Source organism: Scyliorhinus torazame, chromosome 3 (assembly GCF_047496885.1).
Source record: "Scyliorhinus torazame isolate Kashiwa2021f chromosome 3, sScyTor2.1, whole genome shotgun sequence".
Taxonomy (NCBI): domain Eukaryota; kingdom Metazoa; phylum Chordata; class Chondrichthyes; order Carcharhiniformes; family Scyliorhinidae; genus Scyliorhinus; species Scyliorhinus torazame.
The window spans coordinates 292,554,320-292,580,294 of NC_092709.1; the positions used below are offsets into that span (position 1 = coordinate 292,554,320).

Genomic DNA, 25,975 nt, shown 5'->3' on the forward strand with positions numbered 1-25,975 from the left:
AAGGCAGGTCGGATACGTCAAATCTGGCAACCTTGGGATCTAGTCCATACCGGACTTCGGAACATGTCGGTTTTCAGGAAACAAAATCAGAGTGCCTTAATTCAAATCAGAACGCTTCAATTCAGTGAATAGGACACAGGAAAACCAACTGATATCACTGCAAAGCACTTTAGGTAGATGGCCATGTTTCTACTGATATTAATTCAATTTTCAGACAATGGTCTTAATGGCTCTTTCATGTCTCTCCCACTTTGCCATATCAACACACCCTGCATAAAAAGAGAAAAGATCAATCAAACTGAAATTATGTAAACACTTCCCTGCAGTTCGAAGTGAAAACTATAGGTGCAATTCTCCAGGAAGATTTCTAAGCAGCACTTGCTCAGCGAACCCCAGCCAGCTCGCAACAATGGCGTCCAGTAGACCGACCCCATGATTAGGGGACGCTGACTGGGCGAGGCTGCTAGACGCTGAGGAGGCTGCTAGATGCTGAGGGATGTCGTGTTTCCCCGAGGGTCCTGGAGGGTAAGCCACAGGGCAGCCAGTGCTGCCTGGGACGAGGTGACGGTGGCTGTGAGTGCCAGGAATGTGACCAGGAGGACTGGCCTCCATTGCCGGAAAAAGGTCAATGACCTACACAGTGCAGTACGAGTCAATAGACACCAATGCCCCCTCTCCCCCCACCCTCACACGAGCATTCATCCCCCCAACTCTTCATGTGACCCAACCCTGCCTCGACTCCCCTTCTCCCTCCAACTCCCCAACCCTTCCTTCACAACCCCATTCCACCACCGTGAATCACTTGTGTGGCTAAAGAGGCCCTCTCCATGGGCATCATTCTCCGACCCCCCGCCGGGTCGGAGAATGGCCGTTGGCCGCCGTGAATCCCGCCCCCGCCCCCGCCGAAGTCTCCGATCCCGGAGATTGGGCGGGGGCGGGAATCCGGCCGCGCCGGTTGGCGGGACCCCCCGCTGGATTCTCCGGCCCGGATGGGCCGAAGTCCCGCACAGAAATTGCCTGTCCCGCCGGCGTAAATCAAACCTGGTATTTACCGGCGGGACCAGGCGGCGTGGGCGGGCTCCGGGGTCCTGGGGGGGGGGGGCGCGGGGCGATCTGACCCCGGGGGGTGCCCCCAAGGTGGCCTGGCCCGCGATCGGGGCCCACCGATCCGCGGGCAGGCCTGTGCCGTGGGGGCACTCTTTCCCTTCCGCCTCCGCCACGGCCTCCACCATGGCGGAGGCGGAAGAGACTCTCCCCACTGCGCATGCGCGGGAAACTGACAGCGGCCGCTGACGCTCCCGCGCATGCGCCGGGAAACTGACAGCGGCCGCTGACGCTCCCGCGCATGCGCCGCATTTCCGCGCCAGCTGGCGGGGAACCAAACGCCATTTCCGCCAGCTGGCGGGGCGGAAATCCCTCCAGCGTCGGCCTAGCCCCTCAATGTTGGGGCTAGGCCGCCAAAGATACGGAGCATTCCGCACCTTTGGGCCGGCGCGATGCCCGTCTGATTGGCGCCGGCTTTGGCGCCAGTCGGCGGACATCCCGCCGTTGGGGGAGAATTTCGCCCCATGTTCCTCAGGAAAAGCGCTTCCACAACAGTCGGGAGAGGGATCAGACCGGCAGCGGTGTGCCGCCTTTGAGGAGCGTGTCCTGGAGGTAACAGGGGTGACCGAGGACAGAGCAGTCACCAACACGGAGGTTGGCGGATGCCGCAGATGTGAGGAACCACCGGGCCCCACTCGGAGGGCCTGTTAAACGTGGGTTGTTATTGCCTTACTGACTGATCCATCCCTCCCACTGACTACATTTTCCCACAGGTCCTCCAGCCAATTGCACCAGCCCATCCCAAGTGGCCCACTCTCTAGCCTCCCAGGAGTAGACCTTGGAGGAGAGCTCCGAGGAAGACCTGGGAAGGCCCTATCCTCCAGCAGCGCAGATACATGCACCTCGGTGCGAAAAGTTAGTGGTCAGGCTTCTGGGGCACAATCTGGTGAGCAGCACACTGCTGCTGATGTACATCAGGTGGAGGTGGGAACCTCCAGGTGAGACAGCAGTTGGGTGTCTGCTGGATCCCAGGGCCCAGCTGGGTCTCAGCTAAATGCTGAGCCAGTTTAACAGGCTATCCCGGAGCTGATGGAAGCATTAGGGAGTGGCGGGGACATTTAGAGAGATATGTCAGCGACACTTCACCGGGCCCATAGCCGCTTGGAGGAGTCTCAGAGGCTATAGGTGCAAGAGATGTCGCCGGTAATACGTGGCACCGAGGCTAACACTGCTAGGGTGGCGGCCGCAGTGGAGAGCCTGGTGCACGATGTCGGCACCATTAGTGAAGGTGGCCAAGGCGCAGTCAGTGACAGCCATGATTGAGGGTCTCGGCAGAATGCCCAACTCACTGGGGGATGTCATCCAGTACCAAGCTGACCTTGATGAGGTTCTGTGGGACATGTCAGATGGGAATGGCCAAAGCATTGCGAAGCTTGTCCCAATTGCAAGTGGGCATTACCGAGGCACTGCAGAGCATGTCCCTGTCATGTTATTCACCCTGGGTAACACGGACTGCAACAGGATGCAGATGAACTGTAAAGCATACACCAAACGTAGGCGTTGGTTCAATACGATTTATTGAACTTCTGTAACAATGCACACAGCTGGCTGTGGGTTGACATTCTACTACTCTAAGTGTACTAACTCTAACTGACTAGACCAGGCTAGCTCTGATCCACGTGTCGAAGGTGTTGAATGATTTGTACAGCCTGACTGTCACTACAGTTGTCACCAGTGGAAAGAGGCGGAGTGCTGATGCCTCGTGTGTTTTATAGTTGGAAGCCCCCCTCTGGTGTTCTTGTTGTGTTGGGTGCTCGGGATCCGTGGAATACATACAGGTCACCAACACTTGAAACAGTGCAACACTATTTTATTGAATCATTAACTGTTGTAACATACTCTGACTGTTGGTTAACACGATACTAGCTTTAACTAAAGACCTTTGCCTTGTCCTAACCAGTCGATGCACTCAGCACATGGTGAATGTCTGTGCTGCAGGCTGTGAGCTCTGTCCTCCTCGCTAGCTGCAGCTCGAATGAGCAGGAACTCTGATGCCCCTTGTCTTTATAGTGCGTGCGCTCTAACTGGTAATTGGCTGCGGTGTTGTGTGTGTTGATTGGTCCCACTGTGTGTCCATCAGTGTGTGTCTGCACCATGATATACTGGTGTATATTATGACAGTTCTGTCTGGTGATTGGTTGTGTTCTGTTCAGTATGTTGATTGGCTAACCTGGGTGTCTGACACTGCCTGTTTTTACCTCATGATGTATATTATGAGAGTGGGTGCGTATTATGAGAGTCCCAGTCACCAGTGACATCGCCGTTGACCTCATGGTGCAGGCATAGGGGAACCACGAAGGCTGACAGAGCCAGATGATACAGGAGCAGCCGGGGCAAGGTGAACCCCGGGCCCTAAGAGCACTGACCGGGAGGAGGGGCGTTGGGTGCCAACCTGGGCCCGTTCCTTGGAGTGGCAATCAAGGCCGCCTCTCTGATGAGACCAGATCTCGCAGCCAACACACGGAACAGGGTGGCATGGCTGTGCATCGCCGACAAGTGAACCGGGGCCCTCTGGCCCCAGAGGATGCCCGCCAGGAGTATCGAAGGCCATGGGATGAGCTAGCTGCCTCTACCTCTGATGTGCATCCTGGGGAGACACCTAGATGTTTTGGTAGAGATAGGAGGGTCAAGCACATCGAGGATCACTGAAGCACCGGGGTAGGGGGGACAGGGTTGGGTGGGGGTAGGTGGCACGGCACCATCGGGAGAGTGGGGAATTGTTACACACAGTAAACGCCCTTGCGCACAATCAGTATGTTGCCTGTCACTTTCTTCCTCAATGCGGGCTGACCTCCGAACCCTTGGCGCATCTCTCCTACATCTCCCCCTCCCCGTGGCACCCACGCACCCTCCAGCCATGGGCATGTCTCCAGACCGTGTCCCATCCCCTGGGTGTTTGGATGTTGGCTGCTGCATGTCTGGTGCAGCTTCCTGCAGTTTTCAAGCACAGTGTCCACGTATCAAGGTGTGATTGGGATGCTAGGCAATGACTCCCACATGCTACATGGCCCGCCCACACACTGGAATTCACTTGGGTTGTGTGAAATGCTCACTTAACCACGATTGCCAATTCCCTTTCAGCAATAGCCTTCAGCCGCATAGCCAGAGGCCCTGGCAGTCGGTGGGGGTTATGGATAGTCAGTGGGGCAGATGGGCAGGTTTAAGGGTTGCCCCCCAGAATGGATAAACACGACCCAGGGGTTGGCATGGTGGTGCTGTGAGCAATTGCCTCCCCCCCTGACCACCCCCACAGCGCCTCCCCTCACTCTCTCATGGTGGCCCACCCCTGCGGAGGGTCCCCCACCCCCAGCCGAGGGTCCCCCATCGCTACAGCAGGATCCCAATTTTGCCTACGGGAGCGGTCCGGTTGCATCGCAAATTGTTTGGCATGGCGCGGTTCTCGCCTTTGTCCTCTCACATTATGCACCGGCTTCGTTTCGCTTGAACGAGAGCATAATGAGGTCGGAGAATTGTGCCCTACGTGTTTTTTAATAATGCGTGATATGTACTCTTTAATAACTCTGTACAGATATGGTCCAGCTGCAAGGAGGCAACCAGTACCCATGGAATTTAAAGGCTTTTGTGAATTAAATGCAATATTTGAGTTCGGCCTTAATGACATGAAAACTCAATACAGGTACCCTGTACGGTAGCAAGATTTGGCATATGGCCTGATCCCATGTTCAACACATAGCTAAATATTTTTCCTCATTGCGTCTTACATACGTCTTTTGTTCTTCCTGGGTGAGTTCAATCATCTCTGCCATATTTGCACTGGGTTGGGCGGGGTCAAGCTGGAGCACATCAGGTGCACAAAGCGAATCAGTACTCGGCAACTCCTTGCACCTTTCTGAATTGGATCAGAGTTAACGTTTGTGGTGTGCGGGAGATTCAGGCATGTGGAACTGATCTGTGCTTGACCACTCCTTGAGTATTTCCAAGCTGGGTCAGATGGGGTCAAGGTTCGCTGGAGTGTAGGAAAGCACTGCCATTTTTGTGTCGCCATATTTGAGGTACCCAACCTATAATGTGTTTGCTATTCGCTCTAGAAGAGAGGTGTACAGGTCATTTAGATTTACTTATTTTATGCAGCCAGTTGGAATAGGCTACCCAGAGAGAGGGTGGGGACAGATAATATGGAATAAAATGAGAGAAAGATAGATAACTATTTGAGAGATTGAGAGCTATTTGTTCATGGCTTCAGCCAGGTGGGCTGCAGAGTGTTTTCTAATCATGTACTTTGCCACCTTTTCTACAATTCAATTAGTTTTAATATCAAGCACTCCCGCATTGCATAAATCTAAGCCAGCCATAAAATAAAACTTCCAATAATTGGCCCCAAAATGTATCATAAGCCAAAGTCTGGAAAGAATACACATTATCACACGTGACACTCCTATTTCCTGTACCCTCAACCTAATAATTCATTAATCATCCATTTTTCATGTGTTTTTGTGCTTGAATGCAATGGTACCAATCTGGTATTTTGGAAGGTTTAATACAAGCGGGAAATATACAGTGAATGGCAGACCTTTAGGAGTATTGACAGGCAGAGGGATCAGGTGTACAGGTCCACAGGTCACTGAAAGTGGCAGCACAGGTGGAGAAGGTAGTCAAGAAGGCATACGGCATGCTTGCCTTCATCGGGCAAGGCATTGAGTTTAAAAATTGGCAAGTCATGTTGCAGCTTTATAGAATCTTAGTTCGGTCGCATTTGGAGTATAGTGTTCAATTCTGGTCGCCACTCTACCAATAGGATGTGGAGGCTTTGGAGAGGGCCCAGAAAAAGATTACCAGGACGTTGCCTGGTATGAAGGGTATTACCTATGAGGAGAGATTGAATAAACTCGGATTTGTTTTCACTGGATCGCCGGAGGTTGAAGGGCGACCAGGTAGAGGTTTACAAAACTACGAGGGGCGTGGACAGAGTGGATAGTCAAACGCTTTTTCACAGGGTGGAAAAGTCAATTACTAGGGGGCATCAGTTTAAGGTGCGATGGAGAAGGTTAGAGGAGATGTGAAAGGCAAGTTTTTTTTACATAGAGGGTGGTGAGTGTCTGTAACGCGCTTCCGGGGGAGGTGGTGGAAGCAGGCATGGTAGTGTCATTTTAGAGGCATCTTGACGAATACATGAATAGGATAGGAGTTGGGAGATATGGACCCGGAGGTGCAGAAGGTTTTAGTTTAGATGGGCATCATGATCGGCGCAGGCTTGGAGGGCCGAAAGGCCTGTTCCTGTGCTGCACTGTTCTTTGTACACAACTGAATGTGTTTGAGTGGAAGATAAGCAAGTGCTTCAAAACATCAGTTGATTTAAATTTCAGACAAAACTGATGGCGGCCTAATAGAACATTTGCTGCTGTTAAGCTGCAAAGGTTGTGATAACTTCATCTTTGGATCTGCTTTGGCGCTTCGATGATGTTGCGATGAATCCGATAACACTGAGAGCCTGGGGCAAAATGTTAATCTTCTTTACCGATTTAGATTTCACTTAGCTTTAAGCTTTCATTTATTGACTAAAATACAAAGTTTAGGTGAGTGAGTGCATGTTTCATCAATTGTGAAGCAAGACACTCTCAAACAGATGGAATAAAGCGGTGTCTCTTTATCTAAAAGTAAAACATTAGTTTCCAACACCTCTTTCTCCCCAATTCCCTCAGAAGAACAATGCCCCACCTCAGTCATACAAAACACTCAGATAATAAGCGAGGCAGGCAGGCAGCACCGACTAGTTAGGCCAGAAGCTCTGTACATTTTATACAATTCAATGTAATTTTATATGATTTGAGCCCCAATGAGAGAAATTGGCTTGAATCATAAAACACCAGAGTTACTCACTTGGATTGCTGGGCTGGGAGTCCATGGGAATCATCAGTTTTGGTCGTGTTCCTCTTCGAGCTGCTAGAGAACGTTCTAACGTGGACATACTGCTTCCAACTTCATCGGGATCATGACCTTTGGATAATCAAAAGATGCTACCATTGGGATTGAATGGAAATATCTCGACCATTTAAAATGTCACTTCCACTTACCAATAACATATTAATGTTTGCTTATATTTCCTATGTAAACTTCCCATGTTATAAATTCCAATGTCCTCCCGGAGCCGGCCTCCTCATTGCTGGAAGAAGTGCTGACGACAGGGGGACTGGAGAAGTGGGTCGTATCGGTGGTTTACGGGGCTATTTTGGAAGAGGAGAAGGCGCCGCTGAATGGGATCAAGTCAAAGTGGGAGGAAGGGCTGGGAGAGGGTATGGAGGCGGGGTTCTGGTGTGAGGTGCTCCGGAGGATGAACGCCTCCACCTCGTGTGCAAGGTTGGGGCTGATACAGCAGAAGGTATATAGAGCGCACCTCACAAGGATGAAGATGAGGGGATAGAAGATGTGTGTGAGCGTTGCCGGGGGGGGGGGGGGGGGGCCGCAAACCACGTTCATATGTTTTGGTCCTGTCCAAAGTTGGAGGATTACTGGAAGGAGGTTTTTAGGGTAATCTCTAAAGAGGTGCACGTGAAACTGGGCCCGGGCCCTCGGGAGGCCATATTCGGGGTGTCGGACCAGCCGGGGTTAGAAACGGGTGCGGAGCCGGATCCTGTTGGGATGGAGATCAGCCTCGCCACCCTGTGCCCTGGCATGGCGGACCTGCTGGAATTCTTGACTCTTGAGAAGGTCAATTTGAACGGAGGGGAAGGATGGAGGGGTTCTAAAATTCATGGGTGTTATTCATTATGCACTTTCGAGAATTGGATTATATCGAACATTAGGCAGGGAGGGGTTGGGCGGGTTGGGGGGAGGGGGACTGACTGTGTTACTGGTGACTATGGGTGATTCCTGATTCCTTTTTGTCATTTGTTTATGTTAACATGCAAGATGCTGTTTGGGGGTTTGGTAGGAGGATGGGATTGTTGTTATTGATATGGGGATTGACATTGCATTCGCTACTGATTATTGTTTATTGTTGGTGGGTGTAAATCTGGGGAAAAACGTGAAAAAGGAGAATAAAAATATATATTTTTTAAAATTCCAATGTCCATATTTTTGATCGAACCTGCCCATAAAGACTGCTACTACTGTAGTGGTACCCTCTTATGTTATTCAATTCCCAGGTCAGGGTGCCAGGGGGCATGTTCCCCTCTCCCCCGGGGGCTATGCTTACCTGTGCGCCCCCGGTGGATGCCCTTTGCCTGGTTCCCATTATCAAAAAGCCATTGTACATCTAGCCGAGATAGGGGAATTTAAAATGTGGGGAGACGATACGGCAGGGAACATTGCTGTTTGCCCTCATGGTGAATGCAGGCATAAAATCGCAGCAAATGTTTTTGCAGGGCAGATGCCCTTATTATGTTGTTATGCAAGCAGGCAACCTCCAACTTTTATTGAAATGACTGTTCCTTTTGGGAGAGATAACAGAGATAGCCGAGAAATCTTGGTCCATATTCCCAGCATTAAAATAGGTGAGCGTAAGCAGGTAAATGGATACTAAGAAATACGTATCTAATCTGAAGGCCACCATAGTTTACAGTTTTCAGAGAAAAAGGAGATGGAGATTTGAAATCCAATCAGTAAAGGGAATGATTCAAATCCCAGAGTTACATTTATTTTTTAAAAACTGAGTTTATTCAGTCAGTTGCCCCATCGACATGACATAAAAGCTGTATTATTATCAAACCCTGACTCACAGTGGGAAAAGTTACATCCGAGCTGTAAGGTTTATCTATTCTGAACCATGGCCCCTGGTATTTCTGGGTCAGCAGGGGAACACGCCCATGAGGAAGAAACCCAGAAGATCCGGGAAGTCGGAGGTCCGACTTCGGTGTCGACTATTATTTTATTGCTCCATTATTCACCCAGAAGCCCAATGGTTTGACAGACTGATCAGCTGCTGACCCTCAGGAGATGCAAATTAGCCCCAACAACAAGACCGACGACATTGTGACAATGTTACTGGAACAGTAATTCGGAGGCCTGGAGTTATGCCCTGGAGATATGAGTTTGCATCCCAGCATGATAATTCATTAACAAATCTGGAATAAAATAATAATCTCAGTTACAATGATCGTGAAACTATGGGATTGTCAACTGACTAATCGATGCTCCTCCATGCTGCACACCGCTGAGGGTAACAAGGACTCAGACTTAATGCCCATCACCAAAACTGACTTGGTAGCACCACTGTTGACCAGGTTGGCTGAGTCCTGAAGGACATAGCTACCAGACTGAGTTTCCAGCAAGTGGTGTTACATCGATGAGGGAAAAAAAAACATTTGGTCCTCAACAATTGAACTGTCACAGTTACACCTTTCCATGAAAGTATTGGTAGGAATGCCCAGTGGCAAGTTCTAGTGGAGACAAAATCCCATCTTCACATGGTATTGTGTGCTAAATTGGATACGTAATCCTGCAGCTCAAAACTGGGCATGCACAAGGTGCTGTGGGATATCACCGACACAACTGTATTCAACCAGAACAAATCAATGGGAATTGGGAGGAAACCCTCCACTGAGTTAGAGTAATAACCAGCAAAATGGAAAATGGTTATGGCTGACAGAGTTCATAGAATTTACAGTGCAGCAGGAGGCCATTCGGCCCATCGAGTCTGCACCGACTCGTGGAAAGAGCACCTTACCCAAGGTCCACACCTCCACCCTATCCTCATAACCCAGTAACCCCACCCAACACTGAGGGCAATTTTGGACACTATGGGCAATTTAGCATGGCCAATCCACTTAACCCGCACATCTTTGGACTGTGGGAGGAAACCGGAGCACCCGGAGGAAACCCACGCACACACGGGGAGAAGGTGCAGATTCCGCACAGACAGTGACCCAAGCCGGGAATCGAACCTGGGACCCTGGAGCTGTGAAGCAATTGTGCTATCCACAATGCTACCGTGCTGATGGAAGCCAATCATCTCAGTCTAGGAGGAGAGCTGCAGGAATTTCTCAAGAATGTGTTTTAAGTCACACATGTACAGCTGCTGTGTCATTGACCTTGCCTCCATCATGTGGAGGGACGCCACTGTTGCTTCAGTCCAAAGATGTGCTGGTTCGGTGGATTGGACATGATAAATTGCCCTTAAGTGTCCAAGAATTTCAGGCGGGGTTACTAGGTTATGGGGTAGGGTGGAGGTAGGGTGCTTTTTCCAAGGGCCGGTGAGGACTCGATGGGCTGAATGGCCTCCATCTGCACTGTAAATTCTATGATTCACACTCCAGGGCCCCAGGTTTGAGGCCGGCTTGGGTCACTGTCTGCGGAGTCTGCACGTTCTCCCCATGTCTATGTGGGTTTCCTTCGGGTGCTCCAGTTTCCTCCCACAGTCCAAAGATGTGCTGGTTAGGTGGATTGCACATGCTAAATTGCACTTAGTGTCCCAAAAAAAAGGTTAGGTGGGGTTACTGGAGATGTGGGCTTCGGTAGGGTGCATTTCCAAGGGCCATTGCAGATTTGACGGGCTGAATAGCGTCCTTCTGCACTGTAAATGTTATGATATGGTCAGAAGTGGGGACATTTGCTGATGATTGCACAATGTTCAGTACCCCTCAGATACTGAAGCAGTTCATGCAAGCATGCTGCAAGAATTGGACAACATTCAAACTTGGGCTGATAAATGGCAAGGAAAATATGTGCAACCCAGACAATGAACATCCCCGTCCAACAAAAGAGAATCTAACCTTCTCTTACATTCAATGGCTTTGCTATCACTGACTCCCCCACCAGCTACACCCATTGGTTACCATTGATCAGAAACTTAACTCTATCATCCATTTAAATATTGTGGCTACCAGAGCGGGTCAGAGGCTGCCGATTCTGAGAAGAGTAACTTCCCTCATGACTTCTCACCAATCAACAGAAAACTACATTACGGATGGAAAATCATGAAGTAGATGCCAGGATTTTGTAACAGAAGAAGATCGGAACCAGCTGTAATCTGTGCACAGATTCTACTTTATAAAGTATATCATACAAGAGCATTTAATTGCATTTGGGCTTGTGCGGCACGGTGGCGCAGTGGTTAGCACAGCTGCCTCACAACGCTGAGGATCTGGGTTCGATCCTGGCCTCGGGTAACCATCCGTGTGGAGTTTGCATATTCTCCCCATGTCTGCGTGGGTCTCACCCCCACAACCCAACGACGTGCAGGGTAGGTGGATTGGCCACGCTAAATTGCCCCTTGGAAAAAAATAATTGGGTACTCTAAAAATAAAAAATAAATTGGACTTGGGCTTACCTGAATGTGAGCCACTTTTGCTGGTTAACTGGTTCTCTGAGTGGCTGTGACTGACGGGGGTTATATCCTGGCAGCTTTGCTGCATGGGTGAATCTCTCACAGATGGATCTGTGCCTGAGGGCTTTTCGATATTTTTCATCTCCATTTCTTCATGATGTATCCAGAGGTCTGGTGGCCTCAAGTCTTTTTGGCTGCCCTTTCGTTTGCCACCACTATGAGCTGCACGCTTTCTGCAATGGGAAGATCGTAAATGAAACAATAAGTAAATGCCATGATGCAATTATGCAACAATCTTGCTTTTCTATCACTTATCTATGAGTTTAAAACTAATTAGTGAGAAACTAATGAGACCTTAATTAATCTGTCCACAAGATGAAACTTCAAAATATAAATAAATTATGTCCTGTTAACCCGACATTAGTCTTCCGATCTCCCCTCAAGAATGTTGAAGTATTCAGCCATGAGAAACCCTTGTGCAAAGGATAAGGTTAAAGGTTAATTCTCAAACAAGCAAAGAAAAGTGTGCCACTGTCAGCATTGTCCGGTTATTAACCTATGATAATACTGATTGCTATAGCTAAAGCACATTGAATGGAATAAAGGTAACAGGTAAAACAAGGACATTCGTTTGATGCATCAATTTTATTCCCAATGTCCTCCCTCTTGTCTTGCTGGAGTATGGTCCAAAGGGGAGCAACGGCCTTCCAATAGGCTGCAAGTGTCAACAAGGTATGTGAATCTAGAGGATATTATAACTCAGTTTCTGCTATCACCTATTTCTACACATGCAAATATTCCATTAGCAGTCAGCAGATAGATCACAATCTATATGGCTATCTTTTTCACTCCCTATCTTAGGGACTGAGAGCAATTGTAGTATTGCAGCCAGTGCTTCAGCTGTGCAAGTCAGAATTTGAGATCTTCACGTCTGTCTACTTCCAACATTATTACATCCACAGTCTCTGCCCTGCCACAGTTCAGCTGCTTCATCAATGCTTTTGTTAGCTCTAGACTAGAAAATTGCACTGCGCTCATAGCTCACCTCCCACCTTGCATCCGCTGCAATCTTATGCTTAGAATAAACTCTGTACCTGTGTCCTAATTGGAACCAAGTGCAGAGGAGCCAGCTGGAGCAGACAAGTTGGTGGACAGCCTGGGGAATCGCATGAGAGGCCGTGCGTCTATCCCACATTAAGTATGCACCTGGAAAATGCCGTCTGGGAACGTTGCCCGCTAGCAGCGGGAAGTCAGTTAGGTTCATTCAGGAATCACTTAAATCCAATTGTCACTGAGCTCACCAGGATTTAGTGGTGTCTGACGAATTAAACAATACTCGCACAGATCTCCCATGCCTCCAGAAACCCACCCAACCCTACTGGGTTTGTCAGTGGCCTTGTTCACAGACATTCAGTGCCCAATCGGCAGAACCAGCATCAGATAGTTGGGGGCGAGGGGGTGTCCACCTGACGGCCATTCTCCTGCCCTTTGGTTCCAACCCAGTCATCCCACCTCACAGGCGACCTCCTCACTGCCACCCTCATCTCACTTAACTCTCTCCAGGGATTCTGCATTCATCCCTGGTGAAGGCACCAATATCTTACCAGTAGCTCTCAAGAGCAGAATTAAGTCCTAATGGGGGCTTAATCTGACAGGAGGTCAGTCACTGTGCAGGTAAGTGCCTGATATCTGGTAATTTCATTGGGCCACTCGTAGAAAAGCGATGCAGTGTCCCCACCGGTTCACCAACCAGTGGGCAGGACCCCAGTCACCAACACTAAGTTTTGCCCCAAGTCCTGTTCACCCATCACCTTTGTTCTCACTGGCCTTGTCGTCGTTCTCGCAGGACCTTGATTTAAAAATTCTTATTCTTGTTTCTAAATAACTCTGTGGCTTCATCCCTTTCTAACTTATGACTTTGTCTCGCTTTACAACCCTCTGAGATAACTGTGTTCCTCCAATTCTGATCTCTTGCACACACTTGGTTTGATTCATTTCATCACTGACGGCCCGAAGCTCTGGAATTCCCTCCCGAAGCCTCTCCGCTTCTCTTTCTGGGTTAAAATGCTCTGTAAAACCTACATCTTTCGCCAAGTCTTTGCACCAGTCCTAGAGCAAGGCAGCAGCGCGGGTTTAATTCCCATACCAGGCTCCCCGAACAGGAATGTGGCGACTAGGGGCTTTTCACAGTAACTTCATTGAAGCCTATTTGTGACAATAAGTGATTATTATTATTATTATATCTGCTCATATAACTCGGTGTTGAATGTTATTTGATTATTGCTCCAATGAAGTGTCTTGAGAGAGTTTACTGTATTATAGATACTAAATAAATGCAAGTTATTGTTTTTTGTGGTTATTTATCAAGCAGTGCATTGACCCATATGGCAATAAGAGGAACTGAACTCCCATTATGTTAAACCCATCCTCCTTTTGATCTCTCTGATATTGGTGTCAGGATGAGTTCCCTATTTGTTTCTATATTTGTATAAAAGATATAAAGTGGAAGAAAAGTCCAGTAAAAAACAAAAAAACGCAAATATACGAGTATGAAAAAATTTATGAAAAATACTATCTCCAGGACATGAATAAATAGATAACTCAAGTCATACATATATTTTCAGCACTCAATCAAATGCTGTCAAAAGTTATAAATTCTAGTAAGATTAAATCCTCACTTGAGGATAATGTATATAACCCATATATAACTTTGGTTGTAACAAAGAGAGTTTTCCAATCCCTTCAAACAGATCTTATTGAAAGAAAAATATTTTCTATTTGTTTCCTTTGGCATCTCTTCGACCCAGTAATTGATAGATCTGTTACAATGCATAAAAATATCACAATGGAGGTCTGCAATTGTGACACAGATCTCAGAATACCCTGTCCCATTTATGACACAGTCACAGGTATCAAAAATGATTACCTAGGAACTTAGGTTCACTGCGGGTTAGCTCATCCTTCTTTCATCCAAGATATTTGAGCATTGTTTCAGCCCAAGCTCCAGGATTAAAGTCGCTTCTCTCTGCCTGCTATAAATATCTTATGCACAGCACATTTTAGCTGTTTCAACCTGGCAAAATAAAACAAATGCAAACTATGGCACTAAATTGGCAATCTCACACAGAAAGGTCACATAGATTCCTTGTGTGAGAACAATTCACACAATCGTTGATACAGTCGGGTGTCCTTTTCTGAGTTTGAGATTAAGGCATAGTGTTGAGCCAAATGCTATTGTGTAGCACGCTGCACTTGACCTATGAGAGCTTGGTGTTGACATTACTGTGTGAAATGGATAATAGAATGCTCCTTCTCCCAACGCTGATATCCTTTAACTCGCTGAATAGAGAATACACTCCAAAAACATTGCTTAACATTAGGCAGCACACCACCACCTTCTGAAGGGCAATTAGAGACGGGCAACAAATGCTGGCATTGTCACATTCCAGCAATTAATGAAAAATAAGTTCCAACATAGCGCAAGGATGTTGATCTCCAATGAAACTGCATTCAGATGCAGCAAAGGCATTGCAACCTTGTAAATAGGTTTAGGTGTTTTAAGGTAGGAGGAGGTTTCTGTGGAGCATTGGTGAAGACCAGGCGGACTGAATGATCTGTTTCTGTGCTTTAAAATTTTAAGCGCATCTCTATCATAACCCTGAATCAGAGCAGCTGGATCAACTCCAAAAATCCAACCATAGACCTTCCTGGTTTTGCCGACTGAGTGATTCACTGGATAAACTCACCGAAGCAGCAGCTGACCTCCTTCAAAAGTTACCAGAGCCAAGTGAAAACCAAATATCAGATTAGTTAATAAAATATGAACATACTTCCTTTGCTGTGCTGATGATCGGCGGGTACAGATGACGGCGACAACAATGACCACCACAACCATTACTGCACCAATGGAGACCACGATAATCACCAGCAGATTACCATTCTGTTGAGGAGTCACACTGCCATGAGGTGGATGCATCTGACCAATTGGAGGCTCTGAGAAAAAAAATATATAAAAGTTTATGCTTGGGTCTTAAAAATATAAACTGTGGCAGTTAGAATGAAGTTTCTTCATGCAATGGCTATTAGAATTCAGAATACATTGCCACACATGTCTATTAAGCGCACACACTTAAAGGGAATTACGCACTTGAAGGAAAGGAAAGAGCTGGGAAATGGGATTACGGTAGCAGGATCTTGTGTGGAGGTAGCAGTGTTACAATTGAACTATTGCAGAAATTGTTTCCTCTAATACCTAAATAGCTGTGCTTCTTTAAGTTATTTTTGTACAACTACAAGCAATACACTTTATCTTACGAACAAAGTCAGCACGTTTCAGTTCAATGTTATAGCTTTAGATGTCCAAAAGAACATAAGGTAGGATACACATTTACAAAATTAACCCATAAACCTGGTGAATAATGAGGCAAATTCTATAAAATTGATGTACTATTCTGCTCTGCTGCTTCCTATCTTTCATGAAATTATTTTCTCTTTGTTTTTGTGTTTCCCTTTTCTCTGACTATTTCTCATTCTGTTTTTCCCACTCTTCACAGGATTTATAAAACGTCCCCACTGGAAAGTATAAGTGGAACTAAAACTTTAATGAGGGGTTCAGTGTGGCAGCTGAGATCGCTCTGTATCCAGGTTGACACATAGAAAATAGGAAGAGGAGAAGACGATTTGGCCCTTGGAGCCTGCTCCGGAATTCAATATGATCATGGCTGATCATCCAGCTTAGTAACCTATTTCCCCCCCCCCAACATGCTTTGATCCCTTTAGCCCCAAGAGCTATGTATAACTCCTTCTTAAAAGCATACAATGTTTTGGCCTCAACTGTTTCCGATGGTAGGGAATTCCACAGGCTCACCACTCTCTGGGTGGAGAAACTTCTCACCTCAATCTAAAAGGTTTATCCCATGTCCTTAGAATGTGACACCCCGCCATCAGGAATATCCTTAGAACATAGAACATAGAACAATACAGCGCAGTACAGGCCCTTCGGCCCACGATGTTGCACCGAAACAAAAGCCATCTAACCTACACTATGCCATTATCATCCATATGTTTATCCTATAAACTTTTAAATGCCCTCAATATAGAACATAGAACAATACAGCGCATCTTCTTGCATCTACTCTTGCATCTACTCTGTCTAGCCCTGTTAGAATTTTATATGTTTCTATGAGAACCCCCTCATTCTACTGAACTCCAGCGAATATAATCCTAACCGACTCAATCTCTCATCATATGTCAGTCCTGCCATCGCAGGAAGCAGTCTGGTAAATCCACTCTGCAATCCCTCCATAGCAAGACAAAACTGCACACAATATTCCAGATGTGGCCTCACCAAGGCCCTGTATAATTGCAGCAAGACATTCTTGCTCCTGTATTTGAATCCTCTCACTATGAAGGCCAACATACCATTTGCCTTCTTTACCGTCTGCTGCACCTGCATGCTTACCTTCAGTGACTGGTATACAAGGACACCCAGGTTTCGTTGCACATTCCCCTCTCTTAATTAATAGCCATTCAAATAATAATCTGCCTTCCGTTTTTGCTATCAAAGTGGATAACCTCGCATTTATCCACATTATACTGCATCGGCCATGCATTTGCCCACTTACTCAACTTGTCCAAATCACACTAATGGATCTCTGCATTCTCCTCACAACTCACCCTTCCATCCAACTTTGTGGCATCTGCAAATTTGGAGATATTACATTTAGATATATTGTGAATGCTGGAGTCCTAGCACTGATCCCTGTGGTACCTCACTAGTCCCTGCCTGCCATTCAGGAAAAGACTAGTTTATTCCAACTCTTTGTTTTCTGTCTGCCAACTAATTTTCTATCTATATCAATACATTATCCCCATCCAATGCGCTTTAATTTTACATGATAATATCTTATGTGGGACTTTGTCAAATGGCTTCCAAATATACCACATCTACTATCTCCCAATCATCAACTCTACTAGTTCATCTTCAAAGAATTCCAGTAGATTTGTCAAGCATGATTTCCCTTTCGTAAATCCATGCTGACTCTGTCGTTGTTTTTCCAGTGCTCTGCTATTAAATCTTTGATAATGGACTCTAGAATTTCACCCACTGCTGTCGTCAGTCTGACTGGTCTATAATTCCCTGTTTTCTCTTTTCTTCGCTTTTTAACTAGTGGGGTTATATTAGCTACCCTCAAATCTGTAGGAACTGTTCCAGAGCCTGTTGAATCTTGGAAGATGACCACCAATGAATCCATCATTTCTAGGGCCATTTCCTTAAGTACTCTGGGATGTAGATGATCAGTTCCGGGGGATTTATCAGCTTTCAAACTTATCAATTTACCCAACACCATTTCTCTTGTTAGTGTCCTACCTTTTGACTTCCCTTTGCTCCCATTTCTTTTGTTCTATTTTATTATTTTTGGTCCATGGATTCATAATTGGTGTGCGCATTTAAGCAGTGGACAAAAGCTGAGGCAGCCTGCGAGTCAGGACAGTGTGTTCCAGGATTTGTTTTCAGAGAGGAGAGTACAGGCTCGTCAAGGGAATCTTAAGAATGAGCTTTACAGGAAGTTGGTTCGATTGGTTAGTTGGCAACCTGTGGGTTGACCAGAGACAGTGTTCTGGCTGACAACAGTCAGTAATTGGTTGCTGCGGGGTGCTTCCGAGAGAGTTGATCAGGAGTGATTAGACCTTGAATGAAGGACCTCTTTCTCTCTGCTGAAGTAAAGGACTGCTTTATTGTTTAATACCTGTAAGTATTAAAGGGGCTGGTTTAGCACACTGGGCTAAATTTCTGGCTTTTAAAGCAGACCAAGGCAGGCTAGCAGCACGGTTCGATTCCCGTACCAGCCTCCCCGAACAGGCACCAGAATGTGGCGACTAGGGGCTTTTCACAGTAACTTCATTTGAAGCCTACTTGTGACAATAAGCGATTTTCATTCATTTTCATTTCATAAGTGCCTGGCAGATCTTTACTATATAGTTAAAATGATCTCGACTCCACAAGGAAAGTATAAAGCATTGACAGAGAAAAGATTAGAACGAAGAGGCATCAAAGCAGAAGATTGAAGTCCTGAAAGACTTTAACTGAAAATCATCAGAGTAAATCAGAGATCTTTTATCCTTTTTACTTTATCGTAATTGTTTCTTTCCTCTCCCCCACCCTCTCCCTCCATGTTGTGTGTGTGTATGTATAGAGTAGGGCAAGTTGGAAAGGGGGAGTCGGGTAAGGAGTATTATGTAGTCAGTTGAGCTATATTGCTGTTAAATAAAAAAAGGTTATTTGTGTTAAATTTACAAACCTGGTGACTGCAGTTTATTGGGCTCAGCCAGGGTCCTCTGGGTATTTTAAAATAACATCTAATTTCACTTGTGTTGCGACTCTGTGTCAAGTGGGGCTGGAATTGACCATACACTAGCCCAGGGTGTTTTGACACGCTACTGATACGGATATCCTTCAGTTCCTCCCTCTCACTAAACCCTGTGTTCCCCAGCATTTCAGCCTATGTCCTCCTTTGTGAAGACAGAACCAAAGTGCGCATTTAGTTGGTCAGATATTTGTCTTCACCAATTTCTTTCTCTTCACATACAAAGGGAATTCCATGACCAGGAGATTGCAATTCTCAGATAGAAGAAAACGTGATCTCTCAAATAAGGTCACCACCAAATATAGTGGAGTGGAAGGCCAGGTTACACATGGTTTCTGCAGCTTCTTAGTTTGAATGTAATTCAAAAATTGAGGCCTTCTCATCAGCTCACCAGGTAGGCCTGAAACAATTGGCTCCTTCTTTCTCATCATTCACTCAGTAGAAAACAAGTTACCAATGAGGAACAGACACTTTAAAGACAGGAGCACTCAGGCACATGCCTTTGGTAAGCTGCTCGCTTGATTGGGGCACCAACTTATCGAAAGGAGTCAAGCCTCCTTGTGGTTACATGATCCTAACACTGATGTACTGAAATTGACTGATACTTCCTTCAGGAAAAACAACATTTCAGGATCGACAACCAAAGTCAGAGCAGCCAGTGAAAATCTGGATCAGCTCTTTGGTATGTCTGATAGCACAAGGAAATTGGCCAAATTCCTTGTCACATCATCTCAATTCCAGCACAGTGCAACTGATGATAAAGTGTGGCATCTTGCCCTGAAAGCAGCCCTGACTCTCATTATGTCCAGCAGCTCAAGGAAAACCATGTAAGTTAGAAGTAAGCCTATCTGTAGGTTTGCTGCACACATTATCTGCAGGTTTGCTGAACACATTACAGTGCTATTTAGGATGTAATTAGAAGGCAGGGCAGTGCAGTTGATGAGTCCTTTGTTGAAACACTTACGGATCATGCTTCAATTTGATTTATTTGATGGCAAGGTCCACGGTTTACCTAATTCATATATCTCATCACTGGTTTATACAAGGCAAACATGACATTACATAGAACATAGAACAAAGAACAATACAGCGCAGTACAGGCCCTTCGGCCCACGATGTTGCACCAAAACAAAAGCCATCTAACATTCCATTACTGAATATACAATCTGTATGTTTTTTCACATATAAAAGTCATTTTGTGAGAGCAATGCAACAATAGTGTGGTTGGAAGCTGCTGCACAATCATAGAATTTACAGTGCAGAAGGAGGCCATTCGGCCCATCGAGTCTGCACCGGCCCTTAGAAAGAGCACCTCCACCCTATCCCCGCAACCCAGTAACCCCACCTAACCTTTTGGACACTGAGGGGCAATTTAGCAGGGCCAATCCACCTAACCTTCGCTCCTTTGGACTGTGGGAGGAAACCGGAGCATCTGGAGGAAATCCACGCAGATAGTAACCTGAGACAGGAATTGAACCAGGGACCCTGGAGCTGTGAGGCAGCAGTGCTAACCACTGTGCCACCTGATGTATTGGGTGTTCTGGATCACAAACAAGTCACCAACACTGGAAGTGGTGCAACTCTATTTTATTATAAGGTTAACTATATTAACATATTTGAACTGTGGGTAATTGCAATACCAGCTTTAACTGTTGACCCTTGCCTAGTCCTAACCAGGTGATGCACTCAGCACATGGTGAATGTCTGTGTTGCAGGCTGTGAGCTCTGTGTTCCTAGCTGGCTGCTACTAGAATGAGCGGGAACTCTCCTGTCCCCTGTCTTTATAGTGCGTGTGCTCTCACTGGTGATTGACTGCGGTGTTGTGTATGCTGATTGGTCCCACTGCATGTCCATCAGTGTGTGTGCGCGTGTCTGCACCATGATATACTGGTGTATATTATGACAATACAGAAAGGCCCGTCTGGAAATACAAAAGGGGCACTGACTCCTCTATTAAACACCTCAAGATTGTAGAGCTGAAAAAATACATCCTTTGCCCAAAACCCAGTGTTATATTACAGGGGTGTAATATATATGCTACTCATTTGTCTTGCCGAGATATACTTAATTTGATGATAAACAGTCAAAGTCTTCCAGTTGATGACAAATTATTTATTGAGTAACAAAATAATATACTTGTGAGTTCTTTACTTTAATAACTTTACTAGTATTAGAATTAACTAAGATTGAATTACATTAACAATGAATATAATACACTACACTCTGAGCTGGTCACACTTCTATCCTCTAGCTACAACACACATGAAGAGAAGAAGAGGGGCGGAAAACTGCTTGAGCTTGTTTCTATAGTCCCTGTTAGTGTTGCCATCTAGTGTTCACCTGGCTGTACTGACTGCACATTAACTAATCATGTATTTACATATGCAGAGATCACTGCACCCAGGAGAAGAATTTGGAGGTATGTCACATGATCTGCCCCAAGCTTTTAGAACCTGTAACATTGCTGTGAGGAACTGAACCCAGGCACTCTACCATTTTACCACCCAACAATTTGCAGCTGAAAGATCACAGTCCCACTAAATTGCCTGGCCTTCATCTACACTGTGTATTACTGGAAACATTGGAACTCCTATATCTGTGCCTATAAGACTAATTCATCTCTGCATGCCTTCTTCCATCATGGAAGTCCTCACTTCCAGAAAGATGGACCACACTGCAACAGTTTCGGCCTGCTAACCTCTGAAGGAAAACACCATTGGTCTTTTGATTCTGGACTCTGGTCTCACATGAAACCATAACACTTATTTTTAATTGTAGTCTTACCCTAGACCCGTTTCTTTCCCATATTGGGGAGGCAGTGGTGTAGTGGTATTGTCACTGGACTAGTAATCCACTGACCTGGGGTAATGCTGTGGGGACCTAAATTCAAATCACGCCAGGGCAGATGGTGGAATTTGAATTCAATAAAAAATCCTGGAATTAAAAGTCTAAGGCCGGCACGGTGGCGCAATGGTTAGCATTGCTTCCCCACGGCACCGAGGACCCGGCTTTGATCCCTACACCGGGTCACTGTCCGTGTGGAATTTGCACATTCTCCCAGTGTCTGTGTGGGTCTCATCCCCACAACCCAAAAATGTGCAGGGTAGGTGGATTGGCCATGCTAAATTGCCCCTTCATTGGAAAAACGAAATTGGGTACTCTAAATTTATCTGAAAAAAATCTAATGATGACCATGAAACCATTGTCAATTGTCGTAAACACCAATCTGATTTACTGATGTCCTTTAGGGAGGGAAATCTGTCACGCTTATCTGGTTGCTGCAGCCTACTAGTATTAGAATTAACTAAGATTGAATTACATTAACAATGAATATAATACAGACCCAGCAATGTGATTGACACTTAAATGGCCTCAGGGATGGGCAATAAATGCTGGCCCAGCCAGCAACGCCCACATACCATAAAACCAAATCAAGAAGAAAAAAATATTCCTCTTTGTCATATGAGTGCAAAAGAGAAGGACAGTGCGAAACCCCTCCCTGTATTTTGTGTTTGCAAAATAAACCAACCCTTTTACCTTATCTCGAGTTTGCTGTGGGGGTTGTTAATAAAGGATCAGATCATTCCAAACTGAAAGGTTGGGAAAATACGCCACCACTTATAAAGGGGAAATCAAAATTTAATAACACCTATCTGTTTATGGTTGGGTAGTGAGTTGAAAAATCAGGACTGTTTAAATTAATCCCCCTTCCTGTCCGTAGCAGCTGGGAAATAGTGGATATTTTATTTCGCTACGTATCTCTGATTTCTCCTGAATTGTCAAGAGGCAGTTTTCCTCTTTGTTGCGCCTGAGCAACACTCGAGTTGTCAGGAACAGTGAAGAGGGAAAGAGGACCATGTCCAGCTCTCTAACTCCCACTACACTGCCCAGGGGCTTTCTGGCAAACATTCATGAATGTAACTAACCATAAATGAAGCAGGCCCGGGGGGATGCCCCCAGCCCTCCTGTTGCACTTTGCAGCATCCACAGCATCCAAATTCAATGTAAACAACCAAGTGTAAAGTGATAGAAGAAGGCACACGGCAACAATGAAACCACAGAGCCTCTTGATGCATCAAGGGGAGTGAAATGCTTCTCCAAGAGACAAGCTGCAGAATGGCTCTGTCCTGCTCAATGATTTGAGGACAGGCTGCAACTGTGCTTTGCCCTGTTATGGGGTGTTAAACATAAAAAAAAGTAGGCTTCAAGGCTTCCCCCTTTCTTCGGGACCCTGGCCTGGTTCCCTCCAGCCCAGGTCGAACCCCCAACCCCCAGCTGCCTTGAAGGATCCCCCATGGCATCTGGCCAGTAGTTGCTGTGCCCTTGTGCTCTGCATCATGAACTAGCTGGCTAGCCAACTGAGCTAAGCTCTACAATAAAGAAAACAATAAAGAAATTACTTAACCTGAAGGAAAGTAACATTGGCCAGAATTCTTCAGCCATTCGCTGGTGGCAGGATTCTCTGCTCCTGCTGACAGAGCACCATCTCCAGTGAGATTCCAAGCTGCGTGAGATGACTTTAATGGGAAAACACATTGATAGCGGTGAGACCAGAGACTCCCGCTGCCAGTGAACAGCATGCCGCCTCCCACCACCGGGATGTACGAGGCTGGGAGACCAGAGAATCCCGCATATTGTTGCTGATAATACCACGTCCTTCCATTGTTAGTGTAACAATGTGTGGATATAGCAAATTTCAGGCACTCATCTGCTGCATTCTCATTGTAACATAGCAACAACATGAATCTAAATGATTCTAAATGTGCATGTTCAACCTTGGACGAAGGTCACACAGGCGGAATTGTTTGAAAGCATCTGCAAACACTGAGTGATATTTTAAATTCAGCTAAGTGAACATTTATCTGTGAAAGTGACAGATGCTTAACGAAAGAATTATAAAAATGTTCTGCCCAAAAGGGCCAAGCTAGATTGTTAAGCTAGAGTATGTCACACAACTCCGATTTGTGAACATATCATCCGAACTTCATGCATGGTTGAATTATTCAAAAGAGGCAGCCAGCGATTTCCCTGAGTCCAGATGTGTCATTCTGCCCTGCCTGCAGTGTTAATATAATCCAGCAGCCTGCTTGTCCAATGCGACAAGCAGTAAATGAGCGGGCAATTCTCCGGAAAGATTTCTAAGTGTTGTAGTGAGCAGGAATTGCCGCGAGCTTCCCGGCACTCGGCACAGCGAGGCCGGCAACGCTATTCAACGTTAATTGGTCCCCGTAACAAGGCCTCACGGGCTTCTCGCCACAAATGAAAGCTCGCCGGCTGATTGGCCAGCACTGCGTTCGCCAGTCTCCTGCTAACAAGGTTGAGGCAGCACTTGCTCAGCCAATCCCAGCCAGCTCACAACAATGACGCCGAGGAGACCAGCCCCAAGGTTCGGGGACGCTGACCTGAGGAGGTTGCTGGACACTGTGGAGGCCAGGAGGGATGGCCTGTTCTCCTGGGGGTCCAGAAAGGTCAGTCACAGGGCAGCTAGTGCCACCTGGAATGAGGTGGCGGTGGCTGTGCGTTCGGCCGTTTGGCCAATAGGACTGGCCTCCAGTGCAGGAAAAAGGTCAATGACCTACACCGGGCAGCACGTGTGAGTAGACATCAACGCCATCCCTCCTCCCCCATCCCCCCCAGAGACCTTTTTCCTCCACGGGAGCATCCAACCCCCTCCCCCTTCAATCCTCCCGACCCTTCCTCCACCCCCTCCCCCTTCAGCACCCCCAAACCTTCCTTCACATCACTACGAACCACACGTGTCACTAATGATGCCATCTCTGTGTCCACTCAGGAAAAGCTCTCCAATAATCGCTGGGAGAGGGCCCAGACTGGCGGTGGTGTGCCAGACATCATGATCCTCACCTCCTTCGAGGAGCGTGCCCTGCAGGTGACCAGTGTGGCCAAGGACAGGGCGGCCACCAACATAGAGGTGAGGAACCACTGGGCCCCACGCGGAGGACCTGTCAAACGTGAATTGCTATTGCTTTACTGATTGATCCAAGCCTCCCACTAACCACATGACCATTCTCCCACAGATTCTCCAGCTGATAGCACCAGCCCATCCTGGGCGTCACCCTTTCCAGTATCCCATGAGACCAGCTCGGAGGAGAGCTCTGAGGATGCCACCGTACAAGCCGAGTCTTAGCTGCCATCCCCACCTTCCATCAGCGCAGTTGGATGCACCTCGGTCCAAAATGTTAGTGGTCAGGCTTCTGGGGCACAATCTTTTGAGCACCACACTGCTGCTGATGTACATCAGGTGAGACAGCAGTCGGAGGTCTGCTGGATCCCAGGACCCTGCTGGGTCCCAGCCTGATGCTGAGCCTGTGGAACAGGTCATCCTGGTGCTGATGGAGACATGAGGTAGCAGTGGGGATATTCAGAGGGAGATGTCAGCGTCACTCCAGCAGATCCATAGAGGCTACGGGCGCAGGAGATATCGCTGGCAATGCGTGGCACGGAGGCCAACACTGCTAGGGTGGCAACCACAGTGGAGAGCCTGGTGCACGACTTCGGCACCATTAGTGAAGGTACTGATGCTCGATCAATAACTCCAGAAGCGAGATTGGATGACAATTGAAGGCTTTATTACACTAGATGTTTCCACCAGCAGCGCAGGTACAGAATGCAGCTGCTAGGGAGACACAGGCTCTTATACTCCGCCTTACTGGGCGGAACCAGCAGGCAGGCTTCACCAATGAAAATAGCAGTCTCAGGTACCTCCCACACCAATGGTCTTACAGCATCAATCTGGGTACCGTAATACCCCTAATATCGACTACCACATTCACCCCCGGTTAAAAGAAAGAGTCCGGTGGGGGTGGTGGTCTCACGTTATACAGTGGTAGAGGTTGAGGTTATGGTGGTACCCGGTATACATTAGTACAGTGTTTTGCCTCATCACATCTCGCAACTATTTACAGTATTTATTTACATTCAAAAGGAAGCAATTAGTCGGTCGGGGGCCCTGGTCCTCCTCTGCGATCGTCGTAGCTTCGCTGGTGATGCAGGTGCCGGCTCGGGCATCCATGGCTCCTGGAGTGTGGCTTTGGCTTCTTCAGCACCTCAATCACCCCTAGATGGGACCGGTGGGAGGACCAATCCACCTGGGAAGAGGGCGGCTGTGGGGTGCGCCGGTGGGAGGGAGGGTGGGGTTGGTGGTGGGGGTGTGGGTGGGGATGCCGCGGGCGCCAGGTCCCGTAGGGAGACCGTATCCTGTCGGCCGTCGGGGTGCGCCACGTAGGCGTATTGAGGGTTCGCGTGAAGGAGGTGGACCCTCTCG

General features: G+C 47.0%; 1 protein-coding gene across 1 annotated transcript in view; it reads right to left on the minus strand.

Moving 5' to 3' along the window:
• Nucleotides 1–25,975, minus strand: part of dcc (DCC netrin 1 receptor) — a 1,735,814-nt gene that overhangs the window by 72,992 nt on the left and 1,636,847 nt on the right. The window contains exons 23-25 of the mRNA XM_072497411.1: nucleotides 15,157–15,319; nucleotides 11,330–11,559; nucleotides 6,943–7,059 (exon numbers count right to left, since the gene is read on the minus strand). Of these exons, the coding sequence (XP_072353512.1) occupies nucleotides 6,943–7,059; nucleotides 11,330–11,559; nucleotides 15,157–15,319 (510 nt within the window). The remainder of the gene's footprint in view (nucleotides 1–6,942; nucleotides 7,060–11,329; nucleotides 11,560–15,156; nucleotides 15,320–25,975) is intronic.